This window comes from Centropristis striata, chromosome 3 (genome assembly GCF_030273125.1).
Source record: "Centropristis striata isolate RG_2023a ecotype Rhode Island chromosome 3, C.striata_1.0, whole genome shotgun sequence".
Lineage (NCBI taxonomy): Eukaryota > Metazoa > Chordata > Actinopteri > Perciformes > Serranidae > Centropristis > Centropristis striata.
In genome coordinates this window covers 31,551,671-31,570,010 of record NC_081519.1, presented here as the reverse complement: position 1 = coordinate 31,570,010, position 18,340 = coordinate 31,551,671, and the positions used below count along the sequence as shown (strand labels likewise).

At 36.9% G+C, this 18,340-nt stretch overlaps 1 protein-coding gene across 1 annotated transcript in view; it reads left to right on the top strand.

Moving 5' to 3' along the window:
• Positions 1-444: 444 nt before the first annotated feature.
• Positions 445-18,340, top strand: part of mtmr14 (myotubularin related protein 14) — a 34,578-nt gene continuing 16,682 nt past the window's right edge. Inside the window, exons 1-11 of the mRNA XM_059330228.1 lie at positions 445-1,253; positions 2,438-2,586; positions 3,689-3,797; positions 6,974-7,049; positions 10,408-10,468; positions 11,265-11,387; positions 12,499-12,572; positions 14,300-14,370; positions 14,466-14,540; positions 15,970-16,036; positions 18,193-18,278. Of these exons, the coding sequence (XP_059186211.1) occupies positions 1,134-1,253; positions 2,438-2,586; positions 3,689-3,797; positions 6,974-7,049; positions 10,408-10,468; positions 11,265-11,387; positions 12,499-12,572; positions 14,300-14,370; positions 14,466-14,540; positions 15,970-16,036; positions 18,193-18,278 (1,011 nt within the window). The 5' untranslated portion in view covers positions 445-1,133. The remainder of the gene's footprint in view (positions 1,254-2,437; positions 2,587-3,688; positions 3,798-6,973; positions 7,050-10,407; positions 10,469-11,264; positions 11,388-12,498; positions 12,573-14,299; positions 14,371-14,465; positions 14,541-15,969; positions 16,037-18,192; positions 18,279-18,340) is intronic.

The following is an 18,340-nucleotide window of genomic DNA, read 5'->3' as shown; positions in this document are numbered from 1 at the left end:
CTTGTCTGATGTGCAAAGGCAGCTCATTACACTACTTGGGGGCTGCAACAGTTAACAATTTAGCAAGCTTCAGCATTACTGATCGATAAAAAGTAATGTTTATCCAAGTTTAAGATTATCTATGCTTTTTTTAAACTTTGTTCATGGATTGAAGAAGCGTTATTCAGGTAACATATTGCATACTTGAATGTGGATATTGAATTTGTGGATGTCCATATTATGAGCCAATCTGTTTTATTCTTCTGTTTTAAAATTGTGCTGGAAGCTGAATTTATAGTTAGTAGAATAAGGATGAGTTATGGAGTGTAGCTTAGATCTCCCAAGCATTGAGGAGCTGTGTGTTTGCAGCGCCAGGCAGAAAGTGGCTGCAGACGGTTCAAAACAATAAACGTCATTTAAAGGGGGAGATGGCTGAGTCACGTGGTGCTGTCAGCTTCCTGTTTACCGCCTGTTGTACCTTCAGACTCTGGTACACAGATTGCAACACCACTCTCCACTGGACCTTTCAGCCACAACAACATATGCAGCGTTGCGATCCTGCAGCCACCTTGTTTACGAGTGTATAACCTGAATCTGTTTATCATCATGGTTGCGGTTACTAAGGAGACATGAAGACGTGACATTGAGGAAACGTGAGCAGGCCGGGAAGGATCCTGGAGGTTTCCTGACTCCAGCTGACCGGAGTTCGGTTCGGTGGTGCTGAGAGTCAGGCATCACTTCACCTCATGTCACAAACCCAAACAAAACAGCTGTGATGTGGAGGACTACAAAGGTCTGAAGTTGTTTCGAATTAGTATGCGAGGGTTTTGAGTTAGCGGAGACCACCAACCTACGCCTGGGAAGCTAAAGTAGCCTGTTAGCTGGTGGTGCTAACCGCGGCAGCAGCAGCCGTGGTGGAGTGAGTGGCCGGCTGGGCGGCTGGCTGGGCGGGTTGTGTTTGGAAAGTGGAGCAGCTCGCCGGTGCCCTGAATTCAGGAAGAGTCCCCGGCTCCGGCCCCCTCAAGCGGGCAGTCAGGAAGAAGCTGGCTGGGAAGGGATGGCCAGGTCGGTCCTCCCGTACCAAAGGACAAGGCTCTGCGGTGTTTGAAGGAGGTCGAGTCCGGCTGGAGGCCACCACCGCGGGGCGAGGCGCTATGATGGCCGCCTCCCCCTCCTCGGCCTCCGGGCTGTCTGTCAAAAAGAGCGAGGAAATAGCGGATTTGATAGATTTGTTTTCCAAGATGCAGTACAGAGCAAAGGAAATGACTTCTCGGGTAAGACTGGGACAGGGTTAGGGTTATTAAACACATTTTCAGTGTGCTTTAGATGTTTGACAACCTGTCATTGTGTCTTGTAAATGATAAGCAGAACTGCCTTGAAGAATCGGGGAAATTAAAGTGACCGTGTAGAAAAAATAGAAAAATAACAAGTACTGTAAACGTAATTTATGACTTGTCAACCGCACTGAACCGCTGCTCAGTTCGGCATACACCTGATGCGCTAAGCTGCTCTTACTTGTGACATAACACCTGTTTTTTTATGTAGACTGCTGTCTGCCTCAGGTGCATTTTTGTTTTTGGCCATTTGAATACAGTTTTCTATATGTTCAGAACAGTTCTCAACTCACATCATAAATATAAACATTAAAAAACTGATTAAAGATTAAAGATTAAAACTGCCTTCCATCAGATAAGTGCCAGAAAAATTCGAATTGTTATGGTTATTTCATTCATTTCATTTAATTTTATTAATTCTTCTTTTCAAACCGAAAAATAAACAACACCATAAACTACAACAACGTAGGCTAGATGCATATACGTGTACGTACACATACTCACATAGACACCATTATACAGATGTACATATAAACATTTACACATAGCCCTATACATATACATGCATCTGCTCTGTCTAAGTAATAAGATAGATATAAGAACCAGTTAACTTGATATTCAATACGAATGTCCTTATATCATTTTGGTCCGACACACAGGTAATTATAGTAACATATTAACTGGTCAAGGGACATGCACCTTACTGATGTCTGCCATGGAAACTTGAAGCTATCTGCCACAAAACTGCTCAATCTGCTTGTACAGTATTTGTCAATTGTTTTCAGAGGGGCATAGTCAATCCATGACTGATGACTGGCAATAACATATTTGGTTGTTATGATAAATAAAGCGTAAAGGTAACATCATTTGATTGCTACAGAGTAATTGATGTATGTGGATTTATGCCTCATATAATTTCCTCATAAAATTTGTGATTGAGTGTATAATATAATAATAAAGCAAACTGTAGATATGAACCTGGACTCTGTGGTGAGACCCAGTTCTGGTTCACATTTAGTTCGGTCATCAAACATGACTGATTCCCAAATAATGTAATTTTCCAAATAAAATGTTAGGTTCCTTATTAACCACTAGCATAACTTTTTCCCTTTCTTTCTCCTCAGGTGGAGGCGATAGAGAAGCGTTGTCTGGAGTTATTTGCCAGAGATTACAAGTACAGTATCATTCACAACCCCAATGGAGAAGTGTGTGGCCACTACCCCCGGCAGATAGTTTTTCTGGAGTACGAATGCACAGATGTCGAGAGAGACAGGTAGCTATCCACCTTTAAGCCAAACCATCATTCTCTGATACAAAGTTCAGACCACTCAGTTACCAATTACCCTCTTGTTTGTTTGTGTCGCTGCTCTAATCATGCACACCTTACTGCGGTGCAGGGAGCAAAGGTCAGCTCCATCTCCAGCCCCTCTGATCGCATCAAGTCAGCACACAGGGTGAAGTGACTCTTTAGTCACATGACATCCGGAAATGGGAAATTATTTGCAGTGATTCAAAAGATCCTTATTTCTCATCGCCGTTTAATGCAGTTGGTCTTTTTCCCTCTGTAGCACTAAAAATAGAAGAAGTGCTTTAACATAGGAGGAAAGCCTCCTTGTCGGGCAAGTCCTTCATGAGCAAGGATGTTTTTCTTCCAGCCAGTTTCCCCCGATTCAAAGTAATAATCTGGGAAATAACATTTTAATTATTCATAGCATCACCAGAGTTGAGGTCAACTGGAAAATTGTGAATAATAAACAAATTTACAAAGAGGTTTCTAGGCTGTATTATTTCACTTCACATATACACTGGTTCCAACCAAGGTTATTATAGTTACTGAAAACTAACAAAATAACGAAAACTAACAAAATAACGAAAATAAGAATTGAAGAAACATTTTCGTTAACTGAAATAAAATTAAAATAAAAAATAAAAAAACGATAACTAACTGAAACTGTATTTTGTGGTTAAAAAACTAACTAAAATTATAGTGAAAATGTCCTTCGTTTTTGTCTTTGTCAACTTTTTTCATATGTAAACCTTTTTGGTTAATAGTAAATCTATTTCATCTATCTGGTTTTATGACTTTATAAACTTATTGGGGCTGAGATGGATAAAAAGGCAACTGTTATTGTGACTTTTTTTAATCTTGCACCCAACAAAAACCCCATTGCAAAAAAACTAAAACTAACACTAATACTAATAAAAACTAAACTGTAAATAATAATTACAGTAAGTTACTTGTTATTTGCTGCCAATAAGTTACTGTAAAAATCACAGTAAATTCTTTACAGTGTATTCTCTATATAATTTGTTAAATTACATTGAAATGTATAAGAAGAAGGTCTGGTTGATAACGTGGTGGTTTGTGTGTGCAGATTTGAGAGCACAGTGCAGATCAGTAAGCTGCAGGACCTGGTGAATCGGAGTAAATTGGCTCGCTGCAGAGGGAGGTTCGTGTGTCCTGTGATCCTCTACAATGGCAAGGTACTGCTGCTCTTCAACCTCTCCAACTCTCCCTACCATACATCCCTTATAGGGGGGATAGGCATTCTTTAGGGCAGCTTTTCTCAACCTTGGGGTCCCGACCCCAATTGGGGTCCCGATATAATTTCATAAATATAAAAAAAGTCACACAAAACATGACAGAACAGTTTATTCTGACTTTACAGTTTATTCTGACTTTACTCTTGGAGACAGCGTCCTAATGATCCTATGGTCAACACTCTTCTCTCTGGACAAGCGTATCAGTGCACCTGAGGAATGTCACATGTACCATATTAATGAAATGCATACAAGGTGTATTTGAGGCAGAGAGCGGTAGAGGGATGTTTTTGTAACTATGCACACAATACTTCAGCCGTGGGAGCTGCCACGCTGCCTCCTGCATTGAATCTGAAAGCAACTGAGGACATGTTGAGAGCTGATGGCAGCACTGTCAACGCAATCAACTAGAGATTTTCTGATTTTTCCGATTCCACTTTTTTCCCTCCCGATAACGATTCCGATACTTGTGCTGTGGGTATCGGCCGATACAGAGTACCGATCCTATACCAGTATGTTATTTAAAAAAAAATCATACTACACCTGCATGACTGTGATGATTATCATTGTGGTAAGGCCTGGCTCAGGTTAAACCCGTTAAAACATGAATAAATACAGCAAATTCAAGCCATTTATTTTTTTACATTTATTTTTAAATAAAACGGCAACTTAAATAAATAAATCTGGGTGTCCAGGGACATACTCCCCCGGAGAACATTTTGCCCTAATTTGGTGTCTCTCACACATTCTGATGCTACTATTCTATCTTAATCATCCATATTTTAGATAATTATTGTAAAGGATAATAAGAGTTCTTCTATGTTTTATTTAAGGCTTCATATTTTGACAGTTTTCTTGTAAATTCTGTGGTGGACTCTGCTAACACATCCATGTGCTCTTATTTTGAAAGCTACATGTGTTTGCTTTTATTTTGAAGGCGGGTCTAACGCATTCTTACAGTAACGCCGTATGGTGTGTTTAATTTACACTCAAAGTCAGAACTTGAAAGTCGGAACTTGGAGCTCGGAACAACGATGAAAATTCTGAAATTGGTGTAGACCTTGAACGCACCAACACAAATGCTTCATTTCGGCCATTATGTTTTTAAGTATAGCAATATGCTAGAATTTGAATATACTCCCTGAAAAATGCTGATTGTATCATCCTCGCCCACAAGTATGAACCAAAAATCTTTTGATAAATAAAAAAAATGTTGTTTGTTGTCTCCTGAGCCCTGTACTACGAAGCTGGATTTGAGGGTTAGTGAGGTAACTTGGGGTTTCATCCTGGGTTTTTAAGTATCACGAAGGTGGCTCTTTTACCCTGGCTAGATCACCATGGTAACTTATGCTGTGAAGCTAACCTGGTTGGGACCAGGTTTTTTTCCAAGTTTTGGCTTGAAATTGGCAAGAAAGTCTCTAACTCATAAACTCCTTTAGAAACAGAGTCCCACACTTGTTTTTTGTTTTTTATTTTTTATCAATATTTTTAATTTGGATTTGATATACAGAACAGACAATAACACAGCTCAGGTAAGACATTGCAAGGTACGAGTCGATGCGTGGAAAATAAAAATGAGAATAAAATAAAAAGTAAATAATGAGTGGCTAGTACATTAAAGGAGTCACAATACCTCAGACCGCAGTAGAAGAGAGGCACCAGTAGATAAAAATGCAAAACAGAGAACCAGTCTGGAAGGTAGATAGCATCTAGGTCCTTAGGGGGAACCCTTGTAGTACGGAGGATGAGAGAGCAGGTACAATATGTTCCACATAAGGGCCCCATACTTTATAGAAAGCGTCCACAGAAGAGTGCAGCATACAAGAGATGTATTCACTGGGGATGCACTCCATAATGAGATTGTGCCACGATTTTTTGGATTGGGCAGTGTCCTAAATCCAGAAGAGCAAAATGTTTTTTCTGGCAGCAAGAGTCAACATATTGAATAGCTTCCTGTGTTTGACACTCTCAATATGACAGTCTGGAAGTCCAAGTATAAGACACACTGGGTCGGAACACCAAAAATAAGAGACAGCTCATCCACAACACTGGACCAATATCCCTGCAGTTTCACACAGCTCTAGAGACAGTGAACATAGTTACCAATATCACATTTACACTTCCAACAGAGCGGGAGTCCCACACTCATGCTCAGCTGAAAGAATGTCTTTAAATGTTAACGTATTGAGTCGTAACGTAACATTAATGTCACCAAACGGAGCCGTGCAGTTACAGCAGAGTTTACTGTATGAAGTAGATTTTCTGTAGCTGCCACTTGGGTGATTCTCAGTAACATGGTTCAGCTCATAGCAAAACTCCAAGAGCATTGAATACATATTTTCTTTGACCCTTTATAACATATACAATCTAAAGGCACTGTTTCATATGAGTTTATAATCTATTTTAAAAAATGTAAGGTATTTTCTGACATTTTTAGAGACCCTGAGCAACAAAATTAATTACCGTAATACATTTTTAAATAATAAAAAAAAACAACTAAAAGGTCTTTTTTCCTTTTTTTTCTCTGGCACTTAAATGTTCTCAAAGGTAGCTGGTATCACCAAGATGTATTTTATTAAAATATACACATATTTAATGCAAACGATTCTATCATTACTGTAACATCTAACCATTTTTTCTCTTCAATTTCCATTCAGATTTTCTTCTTTATAAAAACCATTATGTTTGATTATATTCTGTTAAATTATACATTTTTAATCAAATGGATATTTATTTTTTATAAAGTTTATTAAATATTTATTGTATATAAGTGTGAGGAAACCATGACATTTTTATCTGGATGCATTACGGTAATGAATTTGTGAATCAAAAATATGTTAAAAAATATAGAAAATATTATTTGAACAGAAAACAATGAATTGTGCCTCATTATGGCTATATTGTTCATTCATATAAAAGTGAAATATATTTAGTTTAATAAAGAATGTCCTTATAATCTTCACAGACATAACTTAGACTGGCTTCATGAGAATCACCCACTTGCTTTTATCTATATGATATGATAAAAAGGAGTTTGGCAATATATGGTATAATTATTTTTATAAAAACATGCTAGTATGAGCAGTGAGAAAACAGTCTGCCTTTCTTCCTCATTGCAGCATATTTGCCGATCGTCCACTCTGGCAGGATGGGGGGAGCTGTATGGACGCACGGGCTACAACTACATCTTCTCAGGTAACACACACACACACACACGCACACACGCACACACACACACACACACACACACACAAACAAACACCTTAATTTTAGCCTTAACAGGGGAAGTTGTGGCTGACTGATTTTCCATGGGAGGTTGCAGTTCCTGTTAATAGTTTCAGCAGATCTCAGACAGCTGTCAAACTTTTCCTGTTGAGACTTGATGTTCCTTTAAATGACTGGGGGGAAGCTTTGTTCCAAACTTGAATATAAAATATACTTCTGTACAGTTTTCAACTGAATATATGCCAATATACTAAGTCTTAACTTTTGGGGAATTTGGGTTGTATAGCAAATGTTAAGAAATAATCACAGTAATATAATAAAATAATGATTAAAGTATACTAATAACTGACATTCAGAAATGTGAAACACCATGGTATGTTAAACATCAGGAACAGTAAAACATTCTAGTCACAATACATTCGAGCAAAAGCCGAAATATGTTTTTTTGTTCAACCAACAGTCCAAAGGCCAAAGATATTAACTAAACTTACAGTGAAAATGTCCTTTGTTTTCGTCTTTGTCAACTTTTTTCATACATAATCAAGTGTTCCTATTTCTCCACCACTGAGTGTGTGTATTTCTGCTTTGTGGGCTTCCAGGAGAAGCGCGAGTGAAATTACCATAATGACACTATGTTGGCTGTAAAGAGCAACTTCTCAGCTTTCAGAAAACTTTGGAATTTTCCAGATATCGCAAACCGTTTAGTTATTACGGTAAAAGTGTCGCAGCGCAACACTGTAAACTCTGGATGTTGTTCTTTCACTGTGTGCAAGCGAAAGTCTTCGATTCAACCATTATATTACAAATTAAATTTTATTTTTGCGGTGCCGCTAAAAAATCCAGCAGCGGCAGCACACCACCGCAAAATACATGTAGGGGAAACACTGCATCATCCTTTTTGGTTGATATGAAATGTATTTATTTAGCTCCAACTAAATATCTGCTGGTTAGTGAACCTGCAGGAACACATGGTAAATATGTTTACTGAGACTGGGATGTCTACACTAGAACCAAAATTCAAAATACCTGGAACTGTAAGAGTTAATAACCTGATTGGGGCTGAGATGGATAAACCAAAGGAAACAAAGGCAAAATGTATTATGACCTCTTTGAATCTCGCACCCAACACATAGCAGATTACAAAAACACTAAAACTAATAAAAACTAAACTAAAAACTAAACTAAAACTAGCAAACTCACTCTAAAAATGAATTAAAACGAATTGAATTTGAAAACAAAAATTCACAACTAAATTAAAACTAAAACTAATGAAAAATCCAAAACTATTATAACCTTGGTTCCCAGATGTACAGATCTCAGCAATGGTTTTGATCCCCATTAGAAGTGATGGGAAAAACTACAGAATAACGTTTAATTTATGGCACACAACAATCATTTAGCTTTTTTTGTTGTTGTTTCATAAGTTGAGTTAAAGTCGTTAGCCACATTATCTACCACTAGTCATATATTTTAGATCAGTGTAAATCAGAAGTCCAGCTCCTTGTTTTCAGGTTCCCATGATAACTGGCCAATATTTAGCTAGCATCAACCTCTCTGAGGTTCCTCATTTCTAAAATACTGTTGACATGGCCTCAGAGAGCAGGTTTTGTTTGTAATGCTACCAGCATTAGCAAATTAAGTTAAGTGGAGAGGCTGACTGGACTTTTACATTACTTTGATTCATTTGGCAGATTCATTAGTCCAAAGCACTTACAGTAAGTGCGTTCTGCCTCAACAAGAAAAGGAGCTAGATTTCATCAGAAGTGTAGCTGCTTCGTTCACAAACAAACAACTAATGAGTGTGCTGTGTGTCAGGCAGTCAGCCAAACTTTCTATATTTATACAACTAGTCCTGCAAACTATGTGCTGAGGATGAGGATCCGTTCTGCAGACCCACTCAGGATAATTGATCCAAAGTTGTTTTGATTTGCATGTGCACAAAAACTGTGAAACTGTTCCCACGCTTGAGTCTCAGGGTGATAATATTTCAGTGTCAGTGTGTCACTAGAAACAAACATCAATAAAATTTACAGTTTTAGTATGACTTTCGTTTTAGACTTTGAAACAAGAGTAGATCTTGACCTTTGGAAGCACAGCATCCTGGAGCCTCACACACACTGGCCCTCATTTATCAAAGGATCGAGAAACCAGCGCAGATCTGAGTGTATATTTCGTCTTAAGACAGGGTTCACGTGTGATTTATCAAACGATCGTATCTCTCCAATCACAGCATAAAAATGATCGGCTTAAATACCACGCCCTAATATTTATAATATATATATAATATATACCAGATTCAGAAGGCTCGCCTCCAGAGTTTACGACACTGAAGGACGCAATACGGCCAAAAAGTGGATTTTTCCCCCTAAAGTCAACTTTATTAGCAACGTGCACCGTTATAAATAACAACAGGAGGGATATAGAGATATTACAGAAATAATGATAAATGATGTAGCCTAAACATACTTTGGTTTGTCACCATTAAAAAAACAAAACATGGCAGAGTTTTATCAGCTCCAGGCATCGATACAATAGTCTAAGATCAATTCTCAGACTCAGACGTGTGGACTTCACGCTGACTCAAACCTGCGTCCACGAGAGCAGAGTGAGATCTGATCGAACCCTCCGCTCACGTTCAAACTGATAAATGCCGAGCCTTGTGTAGAAATGATCGAACGCCCACTTTCTGCTCACTTTCTGCTCGTGGGATAAATGAGGGCCAATGTGTGTTCAAGGACACAGATGTTGATATTGTGTGTTAAAAAGTCTGTGAATAAAATATATTTTTTATTTATATTATTATTGTATTTATTTATTTATTTTTATCCTGTTTTCATCATAAAAATACCAATATTTCCGTGATGAGCTAAAATAGAGCGATGAAATCAGTTGTCTGATTCATTGGTTTGACTCTTATATAACATTCTTCCCTACTGTTTCTCTAAAAAGTAATCATATTAATTCCTTACTAACTAACTCAATACAACAATATTAAAAAGACAAATAGATCTTTTTTACAAAAGCTGTAACACTGTTTGTTAAGAGGTTGTAAACGTCAAATAAAGACGTGGACTGCTTCCACTTGCTGGTATTATATATATGAATATGACTTTTTTTTTTTCCTGAATGTGATTTAGTATGAAAGATGACAGTAAATGTCAGTCTTAAATTTTACAATTACTCATATTCAATGCCTTTTTCCAGCACAATTAAGTCCCTGAACTTGTTTTTAACCCTAAAAACAAGATTGGCTGCGATTTGAAATTACACACATTTTTATTATTTTCCTGAATTTGGGACTCACTTTAAGATTCTTGTGCTTCTCCAGGAGGCACTGATGACACGTGGACAGAGTCTGAGGAGGTTCCAGAGGATGACAGTGCAGTCAGGTAATCACATGAACTTAACTCCATTAGTTTACAATGAACGTCGGACACTGGTCGTTCTGTGAGCTGAATCAGTATTTGACACTAATCTCTGGTGGCAGTAAAACATTTTAAACTTTTCATCAGAGTAAAACACCATCTACAGTGTAAAAAAACCCTGTTGTTTTTACGGTGAAAAACCGACAGTTGTGGTTGCCAGAACTTTACCGTAATAAATACGGTAGAACTTTTTTTAATATTACCGTAAAAAGATATTTGCACTGTTAATCCATATTTTACCATATAAATAGTTTTTCCATCAAAAACACTGTTTTGCTATATAATTGACAAGAAAATACTTTATAAATATAAGATTTTACCATTAAATATTACAATATATTCCTATTAGAGATATGGTGTTTAGTACATTTAACAGTTCGAAAAAGTATTTTTACAAAAAATAAATGCAAAAATTACAGTGATGGCTTGCATAATATTACAGTATATGTTTAATACAAACATGGTGCCAGTGTATTTTACAGTGGAGTAATGTATTTAAAAAAAAAAGATATGATATACACATTTACAGTGTTTCATTATTACTGAAACTGAATTAACCCATTTATCATTTTATGGTCCTTTTCTGTCATGGTTTAGCAGTTTTTCACCGTAAAATCTACAGACATTTTTTACAGTGTACCCAGAGAATTCAATTTTACTATCAATCTTTCTCTTCTTTAATTATCCTCCTTCTCCCTCCTCCCTGTCTACCTCCTTCACTTTCTTTGTGTCTCCCTCCTTCCCTCTGTTCCCTCCTCAGGAATGGGGACTCCCAGCTCTTTGACAAGGTTCGAGGCCACGACATTAAGCTGCTACGTTACCTCTCGGTTCGCTACATCTGTGACCTGATGGTGGAGAACAAGAAGGTTAAGTTTGGCCTAAAGTAAGGAACAGCATGTTATCTAGGTCACTGTTTCCACAGGACTCTGTTATAAGAAACCTCATGGAAGACGTTAAATATTGACTCAGAGTATTTGTGTTTGGCTTGAGGTTTTGCAGATTCTGCCATCAATGGAGACTGGGGTTCAACAGTGTGCTTGTGATGATGTTGGGGGTGCTTGAGATTTTATTTACATGTGTCCAGCTCTATGTATGCACATATTAATTATCTTTCTCACATCATTCATGGTGTGAATGGCATGGAATAATGTTGATGCTCGAAAGTCAGGAAACGGGCAGTGAACAGTTATATATATAAGTATATCAGCAGTTAAACAATATACACCTCTTGCCATTCTTTAAATGCATTGTATTACTTTTAATTCTTAATTCTAAGAACATACTAACAGTCAAGGATTGGCTTTAGACAGGGTTTCACAAAATGTGTAATAAAGCCCCACCACCAACAGTGTCCTTTTACATATGTTCCAGAATATATATTGATTCTGCTATTGCAATAACACATTTCAGCCAATAAAATGGCCCTATATTATGTAAAAGTGTTGAGTATGAAAATACTGACTGCAGCGATGTATACTTCCAGTTAGGGCTGGGCGATATGGATTAAAAGTCATATCCCGATATATTTAAGGTGAATATTGATATACGATATATATCCTGATGTTTTTATCACAAAGTGAGAGCAAATGTTCAGTCAAAGTCAAATATGACATGTCACAAGTACTTTTATTGAAACAGTTTATTTAAGTGAACATAAATACTGTATAACAACAGGAGTACCTTTTTAAAAAAAATCAAAGCTCCATAAAGTGCACATTTAAACTAAAAAAAAATCTTAAATAAAAATAGTCTATGAAATAAAATAGGCCAATCTTTTTTTCTGAAAAGAATAACAAACATTACAAAAGAACTAAATATGACAAACCCTAGTAAGGGCAGCATTTATATATGAAACATTTTTTTTTAAATTATATTGATATATTCGATATGGTCTAATTCCATATCACATTTAAAAATATATCGATATATCTTTTATATCAATATATCGCCCAGCCCTACTTACAGTGCATCTCATTATGTTTATGTGTCTGCAGTGTGACGTCCTCTGAGAAGGCGGACAAGGCCCAACGCTATGCAGACTTCACCTTGCTCTCTGTGCCTTACCCAGGTAAACTCCTAATCTCCTAAAGGCACAGTTCACCCCAGATCAAAAATACATATCTTTGCTCTTACCTGTAGTGCTATTTGTCAGTCTAGGTCAATGGTTCTCAACCTTTTTTCAGTGATGTACCTCCTGTGAAATATTTTTTAAGTACCCCCTAACCAGGGCAAAGCATTTTTGGTTGGGAAAAAAAAGCCTTAAAAACAGAGTGCTGTGCCATCAGTGTCTAATTAATTAAACTTTGGAACTGATAAACACGCTACGCTTCAACCACGACACGAGTGGCATCACCTGTCAATCACACGACGTGATTGACAGGTGATGCCAGGTGGCATATGACAGGTTGGGTCCAACCATCCTGGTATGGGGGACACTCTGGGTTTTTAGGATCAGGAAATTGAATAGCCTACTGAATATAAAATTCATTTTATGAACTTATACTTATATTTTCCTAAAATATTTATTAGATAATTATTTTTAAAGGATTTTTGCATGGATGCTACTTTTTAAATGTATATTTTAAAATCTCACCTACCCCCTGGAGTGCCTTCATGTACCCCCATTTGAGAACAACTGGTCTAGGTTGTTTTGGTGTGAGCTAGCGAATGTTGGAGATATTGGACATAAAGATGTCTGCCTTCTCTTGAATATAATAGAACTATACAGCCCTTTGCAAACAACAGCAGTGTGTCTTTCCAGAAGTTCATGGCCCAGTTTAAAACAATCCACAGAACTTGTTGTTAGCACTTAATGGAGGAACTATACTAGAACAACGCCTGTGTGTATCTGCTTCATCAATAAAGCAGGTATATGGGACAAACCACAGTTCTTAGTGACATGAAACAGGATATAAAAGCACATTAAAATAATATGCCTGTCAGAATATATGTAAACATTCTCCAGCATGAAAACATGCTGAAGTTGAGAGCAGAGCAGACAGGGATAGCTTCCACAAGCATGCTCAGAAAGTCCTTACAGAGATGTTAAACATTCGTCCTAAACATTTCTTATCATCTGTTATGTGGAGACCAAGGTTATAATAGTTTTTGATTTTTCATTAGTTTTAGTTTTAATTTAGTTTTGATTTTTTGTTTCCAAATTCAGTTAGTTTTAATTCGTTTTTAGAGTGAGTTTGCTAGTTTTAATTAGTTTTTATTTTTTGGAAAATGCTTAGTTTTAGCTTAATTTTCATTAGTTTTAGTTTTAGTTTTAGTGTTTTTGTAATGGGGTATTGTGCAAGATTCAATAAGGTCACAATAAATGTTTTCTTTATTTCCTTTGTCTGATCCGTCTCAGCCCCAATACATTTATTAAGTCATAAAACCAGATAGATGAAATAGATTTCATATCAACCAAAAAGGTTAACGTATGAAAAAAGTTGACAAAGACGAAAACAAAGGACATTTTCACTATAATTTTAGTTAGTTTTAGTTAGTTTTGTAACCACAAAATACAGTTTCAGTTAGTTATCGTTTTTTTTTTTTTTAAAAACTCACGTTTTTATTTATATTTCAGTTAACTAATATGTTTTTTCAATTCTAGTTTTCGTTATTTCGTTCGTTTTCGTTAACTGTATTAATAACCTTGTTTGACATGTGACAACATATGACTTTTTATGTAGTTTGCCTGTAGCTGCACCTTAAAATAATAAAGAAGTCGCTGTTCATTGCCTAAATATTTAAGATTATTGCTTCAGCTTAAACTCCTGACCATGTGTTTGTTTTCTTTTGTAGGGTGTGAGTTTTTTAAGGACTACAGAGACAGAGACTACACAGCAGAGGGTCTGGTGTTCAACTGGAATCAGGTGTAGAAACCGTAGCGAGTCTGTTCAGTCTGTGATGATACAGTATCTTGGCTCTGTTGTATTAATCTGATCAATAAATGTGTCTCCACTGACAGGACTATGTGGACGCTCCTTTGACAATCCCGATGTGCTTTACTCAGAACTTGAACATTGACTGGTCTCGATATCAGGTAATGCTTCTCTTCTCTTCTCTTCTCTTCTCTTCTCTTCTCTTCTCTTCTCTTCTCTTCTCTTCTCTTCTTATCTAATGTCCTCTCAACCAGCTGTGACTCACTTTTCCTCTGGAGTATTTGTGGTGTGTCAGTGCCATCTGTTGTCCAACCTGCATAGTGCTTTGGTCATGCTTCAGAACCACTTGCACGCATCCGGTTATAGTTACAGCGCAGCTTAAACCTCACTGACTCACACTGTGCAGCCTAACATTGTTCAAACCCACATAACTTAATTTTAGAATCCAGAAAAAACATATACTGTAAGGCTAAGTTTGTGAGAACTGTGTATAATAATACTGGTGCAGCCATAACTAATGCTACCTAAACACCAGAAGACTTTGAAAAGATTTGGAAAAGACTCCCGGAGCATTTTAGAGTTTTTAGTCCCAGCCTAGTCTCACACTGAGGTTTTAGACAGACTGTCAATCTTGCAGGGTCACTATTTACAAGACTACAGCTAGATTCTTTTATTTTTTCCTACCATGCAATTTTTTCCCATCATGCTCTTAGTAGAAACTTACAAATGGAGGAGAAGCAGCTTTTGGCTCCAGCTGCTCTAGTGTGTGCAGTGGTTTGTGTTGAAAAAAAGAAAAAAAAAAGAAGAGAAGGAGCCAAAAAATTCTGACATGAAAAATAGATATAAAGAAGAATAAAGTAAAGGAACATTTAGATGATATGATATACATTTATGTCCTGTTTAATTGAATAATATGTATCAGCTCAATCAACTTTAATTTAGTTAATCATACATTAATCATCCATTATTTATTACTTATTCATGTAGGCTATATATTTATTTATACATTTTAACTGGGTCTCCTTACTGTACTGAGCTTACTAGCATTATTGTGATGTTCCTTTTTCCTGTGGAAGTGGTTTTACTGGCCGGTCTGGAACAGGGGACCTTTCCCCCGCTCATCTATTGTTTGGTGATTGTGTTACGTCACTGAGACTTGAGATAATATCAAAAACGTTTGACATGATCTAAACCCAAGACTAGGAAAAGACTGATATGAAACAGAGCAGTTTACTACCTTAAACTAACCATGGAGATGACGGGAGTGCTGGGACTACAACTCCTAGATTTACTAAAGACTTTCAGTTTTTAGTCTGGGACTGGGAAAATAGTTTGGTGTAAGCCCAGCATGACATAGAGACTTGATTTAGGATATTAAATTTGCTGAAACAAACATCTGAAGAAGCTGATGGGTTATATACTGTATGATAGTGCTATCAAACCTAAAGGACAACATTGTCTATTCTTGTTGTGTTTGTGTGTTTGTGTGTTTGTGTGTGTGTGTGTGTGTGTGTGTGTGTGTGTGTGTGTGTGTGTGTGTCTGTGTGTGTGTGTGTGTGTGTGTGTGTGTGTGTGTGTGTGTGTGTTCAGTCGTGGGACCTGGTGGAACAGACCCAGAACTACCTGAAGCTGCTGCTCCACATCATCAACAGTGATGGTACGTCCTGTTGGCTGTTTTTTGTTCCAGGGTTAATGTTATTTTAGGATTGTGACTTAGGCTTGGGTTAAAATTAGACTACAATGTTGATTTGCTTATTGTTTTCTTTAATTGAGTATTCATGCACACATTGAAGTGTTTAAGCTATTTTTTAGTGAGAAGATATCAAAGAGAGGCCATAAAATGCTTTTAAGTTAATCAGAGATATTCAATTCGCAATGAGACAGATAAAAACTAAGGTGACATAATTCATTTTCAATCAATTAAATGCGCTGAATTAATTTTTCAATTGGCATTAAAAAAAGAAGATAATTGTTTTTGTAATTTTTAACCAAAATCGTCAACTCGGTATCGGAAGGATTTGGACTGTTGGTCAGAAATAAGAAGCACTTTGAAAATGCAGCCTTTGGTTCTGGGAAATTAATATGTTTTAAAAAAAAACAAAAAACGTTTTTGTGCCATTTTATTGACAAACTGATTCATAAATCAATCAAGAAAAAAATAGTAGTTCCAGCCCCATGAATAGAAGTGTGTTGTTCTTGTTTCTTTAAATGCACCCATTTAAATGTTAGCATAATGCTATGGCTCCAAGTAACAACTATGCTCATACAGCCCAGGAGGATTTACACACTGCAGAATAAATTGCTGAATAATTGATTAATTAATTAAACAATCAGCTGCTCAGAAATATGTTACATGTACTTTGTTGTGCTCATCAAAATAGCACAAATATATATATGAGGATAGTAACTTGTAAGTCTTTTTTCATGCCATCTTGGCCAAAATGGCAACAAAATGACACTTACACAAACCAGCACTTAAACATATTACTACATAAAGAGAAAGAAGAATAGGAGGGAAACATAATAAGCACGCACACCAATGACAGTATAAGAACTAAATCCTAACAATTGCAACAAATTGGAATCCTAAAATGTCTTTGACTTTATATTAATTTAAAGCTGCACTCTTAAAAATGCTGATATCAAAGAGGCTGTACACAACATTCAGATCATTCATATCACAATAAACAACTATTCACTATGTTAAGATAAAGTGGAGTAATGGTGTCCTGACCAGAGAATGGAGTCACACTCCCTCCGTGGTAGGGCTGGGCGATATATCGATATAAAAAAATATCGATATATTTGTAAATGTGATATGGAATTAGACCATATTGCATATATCGATATAGTACAATTTTTTTTCTTTTTGACATATAAATGCTGCCCTTACTAGGGTTTGTCATATTTAGCTATTTTGTAATGTTCGTTATTCTTTTCTCATATAAAAATGTATTTCAGAAAAAAGATTGGCCTATTTTAATTTCATAGGCTATTTTTATTTAAGATATTTTTTTATATAAATGTGCACTTTATGGAGCTTTGATTTTTTTTTTAAAAAGGTATAGTGAATTCGGGTAATGTGGGACACTTTTTGCAATTTTGACTTTGTTATGTTTTTCTAAATTTAAAAATATTTTATGTAATTTCAGCCACATGACACCCATGGTAGACCAATAGTAAAGGTTTTGATGACTATATTTACTTTAAAACAGGAAATAAACCAGCCAAACCTTAAGTGTTCCACATTACCCTAATCTACTCCTGTTGTTATACAGTATTTATGTTCACTTAAATAAGCCGTTTCAATAAAACTACTTGTGTCGTGGCATATTTGACTGAACATTTGCTCTCACTTTGCGATAAGAATATCAGGATATATATTGTATATCGATATTCAGCCTAAATATATCGGGAGATGACTTTTGGTCCATATCGCCCAGCCCTACTCCGTGTGTGTGTCTGAGCTTTTCTGTTCTGAAGCGGTAGCCGGTCCAGCCGAGAGCCCATTTATGTTCCACTTGCCTCCGCTCTGCATTGCTCTCATACGGCAGTAATAACCCCTTTTCCCAAACCCACAACTTTGTCACGGCAGCGTAACCGCCACCTGCCGGTTCCCCTCAGGTTCCACTGTTCTCATTGTCCCCTACTGTTGCCTGACTGGCCGGCTCAGCCACCGCCACATAGAGAGCAGAGTGCAGGCAATCGATATGCTCTGAACTCCGTGTACAGCCGCTTTAATAATAATATATTGTCCTGTATGACTCATGCTTTTCATACAGCACTTTCTGTCGATGTTGTGTGTTGTTTTAGATGAGAGTGGTCTCCTGGTGCACTGCATATCAGGCTGGGACCGAACGCCTCTGTTTGTGTCCCTCCTCCGGCTCTCCTTGTGGGCAGTAAGTTCTAACTTCTTTTTTATTCTCCCTTGGTGTCCTACCACATGACACCCACTCACCCA